General features: G+C 38.8%; 2 protein-coding genes across 2 annotated transcripts in view; both read right to left on the bottom strand.

Annotated features, from left to right (window-relative positions):
* Positions 1-6,484, bottom strand: part of LOC107834452 (unconventional myosin-XV-like) — an 8,902-nt gene extending 2,418 nt beyond the window's left edge. Inside the window, exons 1-7 of the mRNA XM_016665879.1 lie at positions 6,234-6,484; positions 5,969-6,130; positions 5,780-5,893; positions 5,650-5,708; positions 2,812-2,935; positions 2,612-2,707; positions 2,393-2,524 (exon numbers count right to left, since the gene is read on the bottom strand). Coding sequence (XP_016521365.1) covers positions 2,393-2,524; positions 2,612-2,707; positions 2,812-2,935; positions 5,650-5,708; positions 5,780-5,893; positions 5,969-6,130; positions 6,234-6,299 — 753 coding nt within the window. The 5' untranslated portion in view covers positions 6,300-6,484. The remainder of the gene's footprint in view (positions 1-2,392; positions 2,525-2,611; positions 2,708-2,811; positions 2,936-5,649; positions 5,709-5,779; positions 5,894-5,968; positions 6,131-6,233) is intronic.
* Positions 6,485-10,360: 3,876 nt separating this feature from the next.
* LOC107834451 (myosin-1-like) overlaps positions 10,361-16,743 on the bottom strand; it is a 40,201-nt gene continuing 33,818 nt past the window's right edge. Inside the window, exons 6-8 of the mRNA XM_016665878.1 lie at positions 10,779-10,872; positions 10,588-10,691; positions 10,361-10,478 (exon numbers count right to left, since the gene is read on the bottom strand). Coding sequence (XP_016521364.1) covers positions 10,361-10,478; positions 10,588-10,691; positions 10,779-10,872 — 316 coding nt within the window. The remainder of the gene's footprint in view (positions 10,479-10,587; positions 10,692-10,778; positions 10,873-16,743) is intronic.

The following is a 16,743-nucleotide window of genomic DNA, read 5'->3' as shown; positions in this document are numbered from 1 at the left end:
TCCATGGATGGAGTCCTGTCTTTGTCTTGGCAGAATCCTTTTAGAATAGATCCAAAGTTGAACTGGTGAGAATCCTCAACAAACTCAGTTCTTTATCCATAACAGATCTTTGTCTATTCCCCATGTCCACTGTAGCATCATTGGAATCTTTTGGGTTGAGTGTGGGGCCGCAGTCAAATCAGAATCCTGGGTTGTGGGTAAACGGATCTTGTTCCTTCCTTGTGCAGCGAGCAGTCGTCCCGGGGTATCATCACGCAGCCCTCCGTTGATTCTGCATCTCCATGTGTGCTCGACTCGAACGCTGCGGAACAAAGAACCCCGATTCTGCGTTTGCAGATACTTTTATACCGCATATTCTGCATGTCCGGTGCGTACTTTCCTTGACGTCAAGTGCCTTCAGTTAGCCTCAACCTTTCTTCCACTCAACTTTTAACCTTCCTTTTTCTTTAAAACTCAAAGATCAACAACTCAAAACACCTGGTGCAGATATAGTCTCAAAATCTCACTTCCTCTTTCTTCCATGCTTAAAATTCTTTCACCCCTGCAGTCTATATTTGTGACACAGTATCAGACACTTTTTACTCTTTACTGTTCAACCTCATACAGTAGTTAAAGAAATGATTATATGTATTTTACTCATCTTTAAAACATAATAAATTCATTTTGCATTTAAAAACAAAGATTACATGTTTTTCAATCAACATTAAGTCATAATACAAGATTACTAGTAGCTCCAGACTTTTGTGACCTGTTTTCTGTGTGTTCTGGAAAGATCTCAACTAGTTCCAGCCAGGTTTCACGACAAGTTTTTTCCCCTGAATTAATTATACGCTTTTATTGGACAATACATACATTATCCATTGTCCAATACATACATTATACAATAATGTATGTATTGATTATTACATACATTATATCTATCATGGTAATTCAGGGTGAGTTACTTTTAATTCTTAATTAATATCCTTGTTGGACTTTTATTTAAGTGCTATTCTCCTTCAAGATACATTTACCTAATGCTAGAATAAATGCAATGTACATTATGTAGCAAAGGAAATTAGAAGACATATATCCATTATAGAGATGATCGGTTTTGGACTGGCGATGTGCCCCTATTGCATAAGCAATACTGAAGATTGACTGCTATCATTAATGATACAGGGAAGAAGCCTTTCAGTTATCTCGCTTTGCTAGTAAAGTCGTTAGCTAGCAGCTAGCTAATAGCACAAAGGCAGACAGAGGCCTGTCAGTGTCTGTTGTATTTCATTACCTCTCTGCTTAAACCGCTACTCTGTGCTGAAGCAGAAAAGATACAACGTTCAACATTTTCCATCATCTGACAAGTAGCAAGTAGAGTCTACTCCACTTTATTCACCAAAAACTTTTTTTTAATTCACCAAAAACTGTTCTGTAATCTGGAACGTTCACTACATTGAGCTTCAGTTAGCCGCCTTATCTCACAGCGCGAGGGGCCATTGCGTCATGTGTCACGGGTAAAAGGTCAAAGGTAACAAGGTGACCGGAGGGCTTATTATGTTGTTTTTCTTGAAAAAACAAACAAACAAAAAAACCAAATAAATTTAGTACATGTTATGTGTCAGAGGGCTTAGGAAATAATAATAAAAATAAAAAAATTAATAAAAATTTGACCAAAAGATCACTGGGGGGCAAGGAGCAAAAGGAGCAGGCGCTCAAACTCCCTAGCCCTTCCCCTCCCCCTCCCTCTGCACGTGTCTGCTCCCAGTTGCTGTCCCAGAATTTACCTGCTGGCCTCCAAGATCCTGGAAAATAGGTCCTCACCATAATCCCCCCTCCACCAAACTTTACACTTGGCAGAATGCAGTCAGTCTCCTGGCAACCGCCAAACCCAGACTCGTCCATCAGATTGCCAGATGGAGAAGTGCGATTTGTCACTCCAGAGAACACACCTCCACTGCTCGAGAGTCCAGTGGTGGCATGCTTTACACCACTGCATCTAATGTTTTGCACTTGGTGATGTATGGCTTGAATGTAGCTGCTCCCCCATGGAAACCTATTCCATGAAGCTCTCTGTGCACTGTTCCTGAGCTAATCTGAAGGCCACATGAGGTTTAGCCTTGACTCTGCACAAAGTTAGTGACCTCTTCACACTATGTGCTTCACCATTTACTGACCCCGCTCCATCAGTTTATGTTCCCTACCACTTCGTGGCTGAGTTGCTGTCGCTCCCAAATACTTCCATTTTCTTAGAATACATCTGACAGTTGACTGTGGAATATTTAGGAGCGAGGAAATTTCACCACTGGATTTGTTGCACAGATGGCATTCTGTCAGTTTCCCCAGGGAAGAGAGAACGAGTCATTCCTTCATTAATGTTAATTAAGAAAATAACTTTGTATGTGGATGTTCGCACCTGTGGGACGCATGTTTGATCATTCAATATGCGGAGGATGCCATTTGGTCTGGAGGAGATCAATTCCAGACAGGAGTGAAAGTTCTTAAGTTGCACTGGATACCAAGGAATCTGCTCTTTATTATACTCCTCCTGCAAGACACACACAATTACGCCATACAGTTCAAGTAGTGAGATAGACAGTACGATAAGTAGTTGATTTTAATTTTTCTGGCTTACCTGTTCCTGAGAAAGTAGAGTTTTGTTGAGAAAATTCTGTAACTGCTCATTGGCAAAGTTGATACACAGTTGCTCAAAGCTGTTCACTTCAAGATCCTTCACAAAGGAGAAACAACTTTTTATGTAACCTACATCACCCCCCAAAAAACATATCCAGTGATGTATCTGAAGGTCCCAGGGTTAGAAAGCTGATTACCAACCTCAAAGCCGTAAATGTCTACGACACCAACAGTGCTGTCCATCTCAGCTGGGCTTAGCCAGTCATTAATTTGCTCCAACAACCATTCAAACAACACTGAATACAAAGCTTTGGCAATTGCATTCCTAGAGAGGAAAGGTATAAGTAGAAACATGTATAAGCCTGCCTGCCATTCAGAATTACCCATTTACTTCATGACTTCAAGAAACTGAAGTCATGAAGTAAACATAAAATTGCAACAGTTGGGCTTCATACCCAACTGTATATGCCCACATGCATATGTGCTAAATGTACTTTTATTAGGACCAAGCAGTGAAAGTGCTGCAAAGGCCTATTGTAGCTCAAGGATTTCTTGTCATTCTTTTCTGCCCAAAAATGGAAATTTGAGGGTCTAAACTTATTCAAAGACTCACCAAACTTCACCCAAAATCGTCCCCCATCTGAAATGTAACTTTTTTAATGTGATCAAAAAATTAATTAAACTAAATGGAATTAATTTAATGGCCAAAGTGCTCTACACTGTCAGATAGACTATACATTGTAGAGATCTTAAACTTGATATGAAGGTAAATCCCCTTCAAGTCAAGAAAAAAAGTCTTTTGAAGGTATGTTAATGGATATAATAATGTTCTTGGTGATGTAGGCAGAAATAAAATGCTGAAATCAGCTAAAAAATATTTTTTTGCTGTGGAAAAGCTTTGACCAAAGACCTTATTTGCATATAACTTATGTCAAAATATATTTGCTATTTAGTTTATGTACAACTAAACCAGAATGTATCAAGTTATTTTAGGTTTGCAATAGAGATGTGCTGATCAGGTTTTTTCCTGCAGATTCCGATTCCGATCACCCATGAGGGCCGATCACGGCCTATCACCGATACCGGTCATATAATTATTTTTTTAATCATAAGCACTACTGGTTACATTATGTGGAAAAAGGAACCATGAATTCACCTTAATTTACACAAAAACTTGTTTTTAATAACTTTTTCCAAGAAAGAAACAAAACAGGGATTATGCAAATTGTACTGCTATCAGTAATACTATCTTTAACAGACTGAAAACATTTGAAGGCTCTGAAGAGGCTAAATAATGCAAAAAGTCAAAATAAAACCTCTCAACATTGCCAAAAAATTAAAGTGTAAAACTTAACATTCAAAGGCAAATACAGGATCCATTACAATAAACAATCCNCATCGCTTAGGATTTGTTGCTGCGTGTTTGCGAAGTGTGAAGGAAAGAGGAGACCAGCTGCACAAGCAGGCTGCGAAATGAGATGCAGGTGATCGCTTTGTGTGATCACAAGAGACCGTGATCGGCGATCACCGATCATACACTTTTTCAAGGAAATCGACCGATTATGATCGGTGGCCGATCGATCGGCACACCTCTAGTTTCCAATACTTGACACAACGTAACTTCATTTTTATGTTACCACACCATACCAACTTTATTTATAAAGCACTTTAAAACAACCACAGCTGATACAAAGTGCTGTACATTAAAACACAACATAACAATTAAAAATAAATAAATAAATAAATAATTTATCCTATTGAGGCAATTGGTTTGCATAGATTTAAGTGAACACAACTTATTTTTCTTGATATTGTAGCATGTATCATGTGGTGAAGGTTCTGGACAGACTGGTCGTAGCCCGTCTCAGGACCCAGGTGAAGTCAGTGCTGGAGGTCCTGACTTCACCACTTAGGAGTTAAAGATGCTGTCATCTACCTGCGGCAAAGAGCTATGTTTTATTTGGATGGTGGAGGAAATGCTGTGAGAATCACATACTTTGATTTCTCCAGTGCTTTTAACACCATTCAGCTGCTGCTGGATTTTAAACTGTGGGTTATGGGTATCAAGAGCTCAGTGATCTCCTGGATGCCTGACTACCTGACAAGGAGGGCACAGTTTATCCCTCTGGAAAGGGCTGTTTGATATGGTGGTCAGCGATACAGGGGCTTCTCAGGGCACTATGCTTTTTTGTCTGTCTTTTTCTCTCCACCTTACACACGAATGACCTCCAGTACAGCACAGAGTAATGTTGCCTACAGAAGTTCTAAGATGACTCGGCTGTCCTATGGGGCATAAGATGGGAAGAGTAGGGTGAGTACTCTTCTCACTGTAACTAACTGATAGAAAACTTTGTGGATTGAACTGAAATGAACCACCTGAAGCTGAATGTGAGTAAGACTGGAGAGCTAGACTTCACAGACACTGGCATTAGGGGGAGAAAGTGGAGGTGTTGGAGCACTATAAATATCTGGATGTCTAACACTAAGGCTGTGTACATGAAAGGAATAAAGAGACTCTATTTCTAGAGGAAGTTTCAACCTTTTAATCTCTGCAACAAGATATTGGAGATCTATCAGTCTGTTATCTGCAGCATCATCATTTTCACGGCTGTTGTTTTTGGGGAAATCTTCCTTGCCATCAATTGATGTTACATTTGTTGTGGGGGCAGAGGTTGTCTCAAGACCAATATGGTCCAACAAAAGAATACTAAAGAAGATCACAGTTTTCTTAGTGATAAATAAGGTAGTGAGAACCATATGAACTGAAATGTCTCGGCAGTGAAGCCAACTAAGTTGCCCAACAAACTTAGGGGATAGATTTAAGATGATTTAAAGTCCAAATCTGGCAGGGGTAATAATTATTTTGTGCCTTACTATATGTATAATTGCTTGCAGGGAAGTCCTTACTTAATCAAACTCACAACTGTCATTTCTACAGTAGAATAAGTTTCAGTAACAAAAAAGAAAACACTAACTGACATGACTGTGGGACTGCTGCTGCTCTGCCAAGACGGGAAATGAGTCAGATTTATTAGTCACCTTGATTCTATGGCACTTTCCACAGACAGGGGGCAGTAGATGCGATCATAGCTGGTTTCCTAAAACAAAAACAAACTGTTTGCACATGTGTATCAAGGTGGGTCTAATTGCTTAACAAAAAGCTACTTACTGTGACTTTGTGAGTGATTACTGTTTGAAGGGTCTCACAAGAAATCTGCAACAAGGACCCAATCCTTCTGGCCTCTGCCTCACTGAAGATACGAGCCACCTCAAATGACTCACTCTGAAACAGCACCAACAAAGGTGTGATATGAATGCCTTGCATCTCATTCTGACAGTCTCATTTAAAGACACATACCTCATATGAGCTGAAACAAATGTTACCAAGATGTAGAATAGAGGAGAGGATGGCCCAGATGTTGGAGATTTGATTTGCATGTAGGCCAATAGTCTCCAAACATTTAAGCAAAAGTTGAAAGTCTTGTTTTTCCTGTTTCCCTTTCAAAGTACAGGCACCACCCTACATGGTATAAGAAAAGTCAAAACATTTATAGTAAGTGAAAATAAAAAATTACAAATTAAACAGAAAAAACAAGAATTGATAGGTTGTTGGTCTCATTTACTTGATTTAGGTAGTAGTAAGTCTCAGCTCCCTGCAGGTATAGCTTCTCTTTGTCCCAGTCGTTCATACCTTCCAGCAGTTCATAGAACACATGATAGTTCCTCTCCTTATTGGCCTAAATTATAAATTAGGCAATAATTTTATTTTATTTGAATGTGCTGATTTACAATCACTTATAAGGCACAAGAGAGAAAGCAAAGATTTCATTGCATCATTTGTAAAATGCTGTTTCACTATGTTCAATACAGTCAATTTAATTCTTGTTTAAAGCTATTTTAAATTGCATACTTCCGTTTATAGATTTGGACTGTGAACAGCCCATGCTTCAGGTGCAGTTCAGAATTTTGAGATTTTAGCTTCAACTGAAGAAACAACAACAGATGCAGCACAACCGGCCCTTTAAGAGCATTCATGGTCTTGATTTGGCCCAAAATAAAAATGAGTTTAATACCCCTGCCCAAGAATATTTAATAAACCAGCCCCAAGCCATGCTTTGACTGACAATCATGAAATTGAATACACATATAAAGTGTGACAGGACCTAAGAAAAAGTTTTCGGGTGCCATGGTGTAAACCCCACAGGAAGTTGGCCATTTTGCATGAATGTCACCATGTTGTCTCTGTTACACATGTTGCATCTGAACAAACTTCTCCCACAGCTTTTAACTTACAGACTTTACAATTTTTCACCACAGTCTTGTGGCATGAAAGATCAATAGTTATCGAAATGTTTATTGTACATCAAAGCGTGTGGGCGTGCCCAGCCCACAAAACCTGGTCATTTATGGCAAGCCGTTTTAACATACATTCGGTTTTACCGCCCTTGCATTCCAGATATCTCAAATTGTTTTATGACTAGATGTTTCAGCGATTTAAGATATCTCTAATTATATTTTGACTAGATAAAATACCTATTTGAGATATCTTTACATCGAAATGACGTCAGATTTACCATTGAATTGTATGGAGACTTCAATTCAAGATATCTCCAATGAATTACTGACTATCTGAAATACACATTTTAGATATCTACAATTAAATTATGACTAGTCATAAAGTAAATTCAAGATATCTCGATTTTAGTTTTGACTAGTCATAATAGTCATAATTCTAATTAAATATATCTTGAATGACAACATAATTGAAGATATCTTAAATTTATTTTTGGATAGGAGAAATGTAGTTTTGACTAGTGGAAACTGAATTATAGATATCTTAAAAGCAAATAATGACTAGACAAAATTAATTAAAGATATCTTGAATTGTAATTTTGACTAGTCAAAATTCCTTTTAAGATATCTCTAAGTGAATTAGAGATATCTTGAATTACACAGCTTTTCTTTTTAAAATATCTTAATTGACATTCTGACTAATCAGAATGACATTACTGATATCTTGAATATGTATTATGTACAGTCAAAACGTCCCTGACTTACATAGCAATTTTAAAGTTTAATAAAACAATGAAAAATAGAAAAAACGAAAAAAAAACATGTTTGAAAATGCACCACTTTCATGTTGAAAATGCTTTGACAATAACAATTTTAGCTTTTCAAAGCTGTTTTTAAGTGCATTCGGTTTGTCGGAAATGAATCAACAGGAAATTCCTTGCAGACATCAGAAGCAGTCTTATAGTTTATGAAGTTTTGCTATCTCTGCATATCCAACATTGCCGAGCTCTTTCTACGTTGTGGGAGTTTACTGACAATTTTATGCAGAAAACATAAAATTCTGCAGGCAATTGTTTGGACAGCACAAAGGGGCTTCCACCCAATTCTTAATTCAGATATCTGAATTAATTTTGACTAGTCAAAATTACAATTTTGACTAGTCAAAATAAGTTCAAGATATGTGTCCCATCAAGTGACAGATCCCGTGATGTAATTTGAGATATCTTGAAAAGAATTTTGACTGGTGTTAAGAAAATAAATTTAAAATATGCTAATTTTAAAACTTAGCAACATGTCTTGATTGAAATAGCCTAATTATAGTTTTCAGATTAATAACTTATTCTGCCCTATTGACCTTTATGTTACCTGTAGTTACAGCAGATTGTTTGCTAAGATCTTTTGAACTGCCCTTTGTCTGTGTGGCAAGCAATCAGGAGAAGTTCCAGCTTTCACACTGATCTGTGAAAAGCCATAAAACAGGATGAGTTCAGGCCAGTAGAGGAGAAGCTCCGCTTCCACTTTGTTTAGATAAAGGTGACAACTGGTGTTTGATCTTGAAAACAAATTGCAGGGAGTTTCTAACTTTTAAGAGGTCCGAGACAGCTCCTGGTTGGATGAGCAAAGATATGCCTTATTTAAATATATTAAAGAGAAGAATACGCCTTTACTATAAAAGTTTGTATACAGGAGTAACAAATCAGATTTGTTTTTGCAACTCTCCAAAGACGTCTTTGCTTTTCTTTCTTTCTTCTTCTTTTCTATTTGTATCAGGTAAATGAATGTCTGTTATACTACTTTAAAGTGTCTGTATTGTCAATGTGATTTTATACTTTTGAATGTTAGTATAAACTCTGAAAATGTATGACGTGGAGCGTTGACTGTCATCTCTGTGTGGCTTTTGTTTCCACCCATGGAATCATTGAATCCGGGAGCACAAGAGAATATAGCGAGCCAGAAGTTAATGATTATATTCTCTTAACACTGGTCAAAATGTAATTGAAGATATCTTTAGTTATTATTCAAGATATCATTCGTCAGAATGGAACGATAAAACGATAAAATAAAACTAGCAACAGGAAAGAAACTTGAGAGCATAACAATAAACCAAGAGAGGATAATATTAATCAAAGAAAACTGAATGAAAATGTATGAAGAACAAAATGCAAGAATAAACTAAGAAACTAAATCAAATACAGAGGAATAATCTGGTATGGCAAGACCTGTCGAGCAATAATTAATACAGAGGACTGTATGGCAAGAACAAACAGACACTGTTTTCAGATAAAAGGTAAAATAATATAAAGGTATATTATATATAATATTGGAATATTTGTTTCACTCTGATTGGCTGCTGTTAGGCCTACCGATTTTAAGTTGAATGTCCATTACATTTTTTGTAGAGACGTGTAAAAATAATTTTGATTCACATGCCTTTTTTGTTCTCTGGGAAATTATTTTTTATGATAAATACAGAAACAACCATAAAATCAAAACATCAACAATAGTGATAGTAATATTAACAATAAAATAATATTCAGTGCAAAGTAGAATTCAATTTCTTATATGGGGGCGGTAAGGGACTTGGATAATGGTTAGGGGGGCGCTGGCCCAAAAAAAGGTTGAGAAACACTGCCTTAAAGTAACTGGATTATTTGAAGTAAGCTAGAATTAAAGATGTGTAACTATTATATAGTTACACATATAAATATATAATAGTTATATGTGTAACTGCTATATAGTCTATTAATATTCAGTGATTTGGAGGAGAGAGCACTGTCACTGTTGGACCCTTCCTCCCAAGAAATGATGGAGTCATTGTTGCTTCCTATGGCTCAAAAAATCTGCTTGCAGTCCTTCAGTAGAACCAGCTCCCTCTTCTTCATCTCTCCATCCAGCTTCTTCCTCCAAAACTGCAGATAAATTGGTCAAATCTTCTGTGAAATGTCACGGTTTCCTCCACTTCTGCGTATTCAGCCTTAGTTGTTTACAGTTTGACTTACCCTGATTAAGTCAGGATAAAGACACTTGATCAATGAACATTCTGTGCTATGAAAGCTTTTAAAGATTGACAAAAAACTTCTGTAATGTTCTTAGTTAAAAACTCTTTCAATGACAAAAACAATTTTCCCTGAAGCCTTTGAAAGAAATGGAAGCATTTAAATAGGCATGTAATTAGCCAGGGCAGTGTGATCAATGCCAGATTTCTTAAGCAGTAGCTGCACTACAGCATGCTTAAAATGATCCAGAATCACACCAGCGGACAGACTCCAGTTAATAATGGCAAGAACAGACTGTCCTTTACTAGAAAGTAATTCTTTCAATCTGTGCCAAACTTACCTTAGATATATACACCCCTCAGAAATGAAGAGGTTTGTAATACTAACTGTGAAAATCTAGAACATATGTTCTGTGCATTAAAATCTTTTCTTGTATTTTCAAGACCAATGCATGTCTCTGTCTAAAGTATTTTTTGACAGAAACTGTAATATGTCAAAGCACTCAGTGAACTTACCTGAAAGACAACCCTGGACTTCTCCAAGAGATAGTTAGACAGTGAGGTTCCTACAACAACTCCACTGTCAACCAGGAGACAAAATTTTAAAATAGCTACAATCAATTTTACCAGTCATGATAAGAGATCAATCTACAAATATTCCTGAATTAAGTGATAATTGGTGGACTTACTGGAGTATGTGAATGTGAAGGTACTTGCCAAATCGGCTGGAGTTGTTGTTAAGAATAGTCTTGGCATTCCCAAAGCTTTCCAAGATGGGAAAGACTTCCATCGGCTAATTAAGAAATGAAAACAAGTGCACATTAGAGAAAAATGATAATTGTTTTGCTTTTGTTTGTTTTTTTTCCCAACTTTGAATTACCTGTCTTAGGTTGTCATTTCTGTCCTGATAGATTGAGCTGAGGTAATGGACTATTTGCTTCATAGCTTCAGTCTTTCCAGAACCACTCTGTCCACTGAGTAAGAAGAAATGTATTGGACAAATTATCATAGAAAAACTGAGGAGAAATAGCTTCATAAACTGAAGAGACTCTTCAAAATCTTCAAAGAAATATTGGAATTTAATCTATAAAAGTATCAATCATTTTTCAAAATACCTAATAATGGAGTTAAGAGATGACAGGCTCTGTTTTTGTTAACAGAGCCCATCATAACTACTCAAGCTAACTAGCATGGCCACAGATGACGATGGATAAACTGGAAGGGTAAGTTGTTTGTCCATACTGTGCAGGACATAAAGGACCTTGATTGACAGTTTAAAGAGCCTCCTCCTGGCTCTTATTGGTTGCTTGTGACCCGGAGCGATGTATTTTTTCATACGGCAATGAAAGCACTGGAAAGAGCTCAATCTTTTCATAGATGTTCTGTCTCCTACCAAACTGTCACAACATAGTGACAGTTTTAATGTCAAAATATATATATTTTTATATATATTTTTAAAAAAGCACATAATGTAGCTTTATGGCAGATGTTTGGGCACAAATTCCGGTCATAAATATTTTGTACTAGTAAATCAGACTGTATGAACTGAGTTTTGTAACCCTGCAAAGTAAAATGGCAGAATTTCAGTTTTGTCCATGCATAAATTGGAATATGTCTGTGTAAAATGCATGAGATATGAATGCTTGCAAATAAGAATGCCATCCATCCATCCATTTTCTTCCACTTATCCGGGATCGGGTCGTGGGGGCAGCAGCTTCAGAAGGGAGGCCCAGACCTTCCTCTCCCCAGCCATGTCTTCCAGCTCCTCCAGGGGAATCCCAAGGTGTTCCCAGGCCAGCCGAGAGACATAGTCCCTCCAGGGTGTCCTGGGTCTTCCCCGAGGCCTCCTCCCGGTGGAACGTGCCCGGAACACCTCACCAGGGAGGCATCCAGAAGGCATACTAACCAGATGCCTGAGCCACCTTAACTGGCTCCTCTCGACGTGAAGGAGCAGTGGCTCTACTCTGAGTCCCTCCCGGATGACCGAGCTTCTCACCCTATCTCTAAGGGAGAGCCCAGCCACCCTGTGGAGGAAACTCATTTCGGCTGCTTGTATCCGTAATCTCGTTCTTTCAGTCATAACCCAAAACTCATGACCATAGATGAAGGTGGGAATGTAGATCGACCAGTAAATCGAGAGCTTCACTTTTTGGCTCAGCTCTCTCTTCACCACGACGGACCGGTACAGCGCTCACTTCACAGCAGACGCTGCGCCAATCCGCCTGTTAATCTCCTGCTACCTTCTTCCCTCATTCGTGAAAAAGATCCCCAGATACTTAAATTCCACCAATTGGGGCAGGACACCATCCCTGACCCGGACAAGGCACTTTACCCTTTTCCATCTCAAGACCATGGCCTTGGATTTGGAGGCACTGATCCTCATCCCGGCCACTTCACACTTGGCTGTGAACCGCTCCAGCAAGAGCTGCAGATCACGATGAAGCCAATAGGACCACATCATCTGCAAAAAGCAGAGATGCGATCCTAAGGCCACCAAAATGGATCCCCTCAATACCTCGGCTGTGCCTAGAAATTCTGTCCATGAAAGTAATGAACAGAATCGGTGACAAAGGGCGGAGTCCAACTCTCACCGGAAATGAGCCCGACTTACTGCCGGCAATGCGTACCAGACTCTGACACCGGTCATACAGGGACCTGACAGCCCGTATCAAAGGGCCCGCTACCCCATACTCCCGGAGGATCCCCACAAGGCTCCCAGAGACTGTCAAATATTCAGTCTTCCTGAATCCGAGGTCAGTCCCCCACCCTTAGGTGAAGGGTGGCTACCCTCTCATTCACTGGGGTAAACCCCAATGTACAGGCACCGAGATGGGGAGCAACAAATATGCCCATTCCCGCCTGGTGCCTTTCACCGTGGGCAACTCCCGAGTGGAAGTATGTCCAGCCCATCTCCAGAACCAGAGCCATGCGTCAAGGCAAGACCGGCTATTTCTAGCCGGAACCTGTCAGCCTCACAGCAGGAGCAGGAGCTCCTGCTCCTTCCCCACCACAGAGGTGACATTCCACATCCCGTAGTTAATAAATTATGCTATCTTATAAAACCAGGGCTGTGCAGAGACCTTTGGAGGGGCAAGGACCCAAAGTTAAAAAGGGCCACACTGAGTAAGATCTTAAAAGACTGTATCATCATACTGTATCATTCTCATCATGTGGAGATTAATGCAAAGTAAATGTAGGCTATATTTTCCCTGATATAGCTGCTGACTTGCTGGAGGGCTGTGTTGATCTGAGACTATATTTTTAAATAGATCATAGGAGAGAATACCACTGGTTATGAAGTATGTTGTGAAATAAGCAAATTTATTTATATTTCTAAGTAAACACTGATAATATCTGCAGGGTGTCCCTCATTGTATTATAAGCCTTACGAGCCACCAGACTTTACTTGTGCCCCCACCAGGCTAAGAATTGCTTGCTTATTTATTTTTATTTATTTTATGTTTGCATTTCTAAGACTTTATAGTGTTCAGGTGTTAATCTTCCATTAACACATAATTATCAAGTGATATTTTCAAGTTTCTTGTCAACTTGAACACTGGATGAATTACTGCCCGAGTGCCCCAAACATCGGGCTGCAACAGTGTCTTCATAGGTCTGCTTTAAAAAATCTACCAGACTTCTACTGAAGGTCTAGCACACCTGTAAATGCTTGATTTGTAACATGGACCATAGATCTAAAACTTTAGCATTTGTTTGTTGAAAATGAAAATGCTATAAAATTGTATTTAGTGTTTCAGCAGAGATAAATAAAAAAATTTAACATTTAGGATTTAATTAGGAAGTTTACTTTGTAAAAGTGCAAAGAATCATTTTGATAGTTTGTTGTGTTACCATGACTACACAGTAAATTCAGGAGGGCCAATTTAACTATGTCATATTTAATTTCAACACTTTCAAAGTGTTGAAATCAGCACTGACTTGTCGTTAGAGATGGATCCGCGTCAGAGACGTGGACGTGGATCCATCTCTGACGACGGGATCCACGTTAGAGAGTGTTAATTTAACTCTTCTTGGAGAGTTGGAACTTTAATTCTAGTTAAGTGTCAAATATCAAATCTGCCTGGAGTTAATAATTTAACAATTATGGTACTAACACTAAATCGATGTTAGATCTTAAATATTAACTCTCACAGAGTATTTTTTTTTACCTTTAAGAGTTATTTATAATTACCGTATTTTCCGGACTATAAGACTAAACGCCTTACATTTTCTCAAAAATCAGCAGTGCGCCTTATAATCCGGTGCTCCTTTTGTATGGGTTAAATACAGAAATGGACGTCATAATTGAGAGTGCGCCTTATAGTGCGGAAAATATGGTAATACTAAATATGCATTTTGTTGTTTTGAGCTTTAAAAATTATTTGGAAAATAAACATTTAATAAAGAGGCGATTTTCTAAAATGTGTTTATTTCAAAGCATGCACTATAATTAGAAAACATATTACTATAACATACACTTTCATGTTTCACATGTTGTTTTCAAAAGGTCTATGTCAGCTGCAGTGGCGCAACTACACATTATTCAGGTGGATGCGAAAACATAAATCTCCCCCCACCCCCCCATTCCCCTCTCCCCAAAAGGAAGGTTGAAGGAGCGTGGAAAACATACGCTCCTTCAACATACCCCCACAGACGACGTTACGTGAAGGGTAACACTCCCTACATTTACCTTGTAACGTGCACGAGGTGAAGGAGCGTAAGGCGCGCTGAAGTGTATGGGAAAACATAATCGGCGCGCCGCCCCCTCCAGACGGGGTTTTGATGCGCCCTCTGGTGCTGCGCCCCTATGTGTTGCATGCGCTGCATACCCCTTTTGTGCGCCACTGGTCAGCTGTCCATCGATCCATCTATCTTCTTACACCCTTGTCCCTAGTGAGGTCGGGAGGGGTGCTGGTGCCCATCTCCAATGAGATTTCGGGCGAGAGGCAGGGTTCACCCTGGATAGGTCGCTAGGCCACACAGGACAAACAACCATGCACACACACACCTAAGAAGAATTTAGAGAAACCAATTAACTTAACAGTCATGTTTTTGGACTCAATGCAAACTCAATGCAGAAAGACACCAGGCTGGAAATCGAAAACAGGACCTTCTTGCTGCAGGGCAATAGTGCTACCAACTGCACCACTATGTCAGCGAGTCGATGCAAAAAAAATAAAAACTGTGCTTAATACATTTTTCTTCAATAAAACATACATGAAATTGTTCAAAGTACAAGGTGGAGAAAGTAATGCATGCAGTTCATGTAATATGATACAGTAAATTTTCTTTTAACACAGGTAGATTGTTGGACATTACAGTACACAGCAGGCCAACCTGGTATTCATTGCCATCATTTCTTACCCAGTTTATGTTTCTGTTGAATATCTAATAAGACACAGGGCCTAGCTACACTCCCCCAAAGGGTTGTCAACTCACTAACACAGATTGTTTGTGAAGTTTGACCGGTGACACCAACGTACTCCTCATAGGTACTGCGTTGGACAGTCTTGAGTCTCCAAGTAAAATAGCCAGTGTTGGTCTCTAGCAAAAACAACAAAAAACCTAACAATGAAAAATGTAACAAAGGTATACATTTTTACTACACCTCTAACAACAAGCCTCAATTACAAAGATGTGGAGTTTCACGGATATTAACACATCATTTTTGGAGAATGAATCTCGGAAGAAGTGACGGACTGGTCAGGGGGTGAGAAAGACTGATGCTGACGACTGGCCATTCATCCTCAACCAATGTCTAGAAAAGTGGCAACAAAAGGATTAAAACATCCTGCAAAATGCATATGAGAAGGCACAACAATTGAAATAATGACAACATAAATTATATCTGGTATCAGTGCAGAATATGTTTTCAACATGAAAAAGCCTTATACAGTTTTTCAAAGAAAAAGAATCGGGATCAGAAAGGTTGATAAATCTGACAAATATTTGTCCAAATACAAACATAGTCCAGACTATTACAAATCCATTTAAGTTAGCCAAGAATTTGACTGAATGTTCACCAGGTCATTTTTTTTCTCCAAGACTTATACTCTGCAAACATTCAGTGTGCTAAACTAAATATGCAATCACCTAGCAATGTGGCGAATGTGAGATCTATCACCTGTTCAGGTGAAAACTAACTTCTCAACTGAAGATAGTTTTATAAACCATCTCAGAAAAAAATTACTTACCAAGCGTGGTGAACAACTCAGACATGTGGAAAATAAATTGTTGTGAAATTACTTGACTTGGGTTCGCTTCACTTTGGTGGGAACCTGTGATTTGGGGGGCAGAGTCAGTGACTTTACTCTTTCAGTATTATAGCCGCTGTAAGAGTTCAGAGTTAAGAAGTCAGGAGTTATTGATTCCATTTTAACACCTCTAGATCTGATACGGAAACACTTTGTTTTAACACTCGATTTTAATTCCTAATAATATACACCCCAGAGTTTCATAAACAGAATGTGACTCTATTAGATTAAAATTAACTATGCTTTTGCACAAAGTCTACTAACACCAAAACATTTAACACTTTTGAATTTGCTGTGTACAATCTGCTGCTGTCTGTAATCTTTGTGTTTGAGCTAGGTTTGTTCACAAATATATCACAGCAAGTACTAGCAATTATCAGTGATTGATCGTCTGCCAGTTCCTTGTGTTCCCTGTGCCATCCCTGTTGGACTCTTATTTTGGATCCGTCATTAAGTCATTGTTTTCATCTACATCCTGGTCTCCACTCAACCACCACAAATCATGACAGTAGGATCCGACCACAGACAAAGTGAAGGACGTATAATGCGAACCCCGAATAGACGGTGGAGCCCTTGGCGGTGGTTCGGAGC

Source organism: Poecilia formosa, unplaced genomic scaffold, assembly GCF_000485575.1.
Source record: "Poecilia formosa unplaced genomic scaffold, Poecilia_formosa-5.1.2 Scaffold629, whole genome shotgun sequence".
In the NCBI taxonomy this organism is placed as follows: Eukaryota; Metazoa; Chordata; class Actinopteri; order Cyprinodontiformes; family Poeciliidae; genus Poecilia; species Poecilia formosa.
Note: the sequence above shows the minus strand (reverse complement) of the source record. Positions and strands in the feature narration are given on the sequence as shown.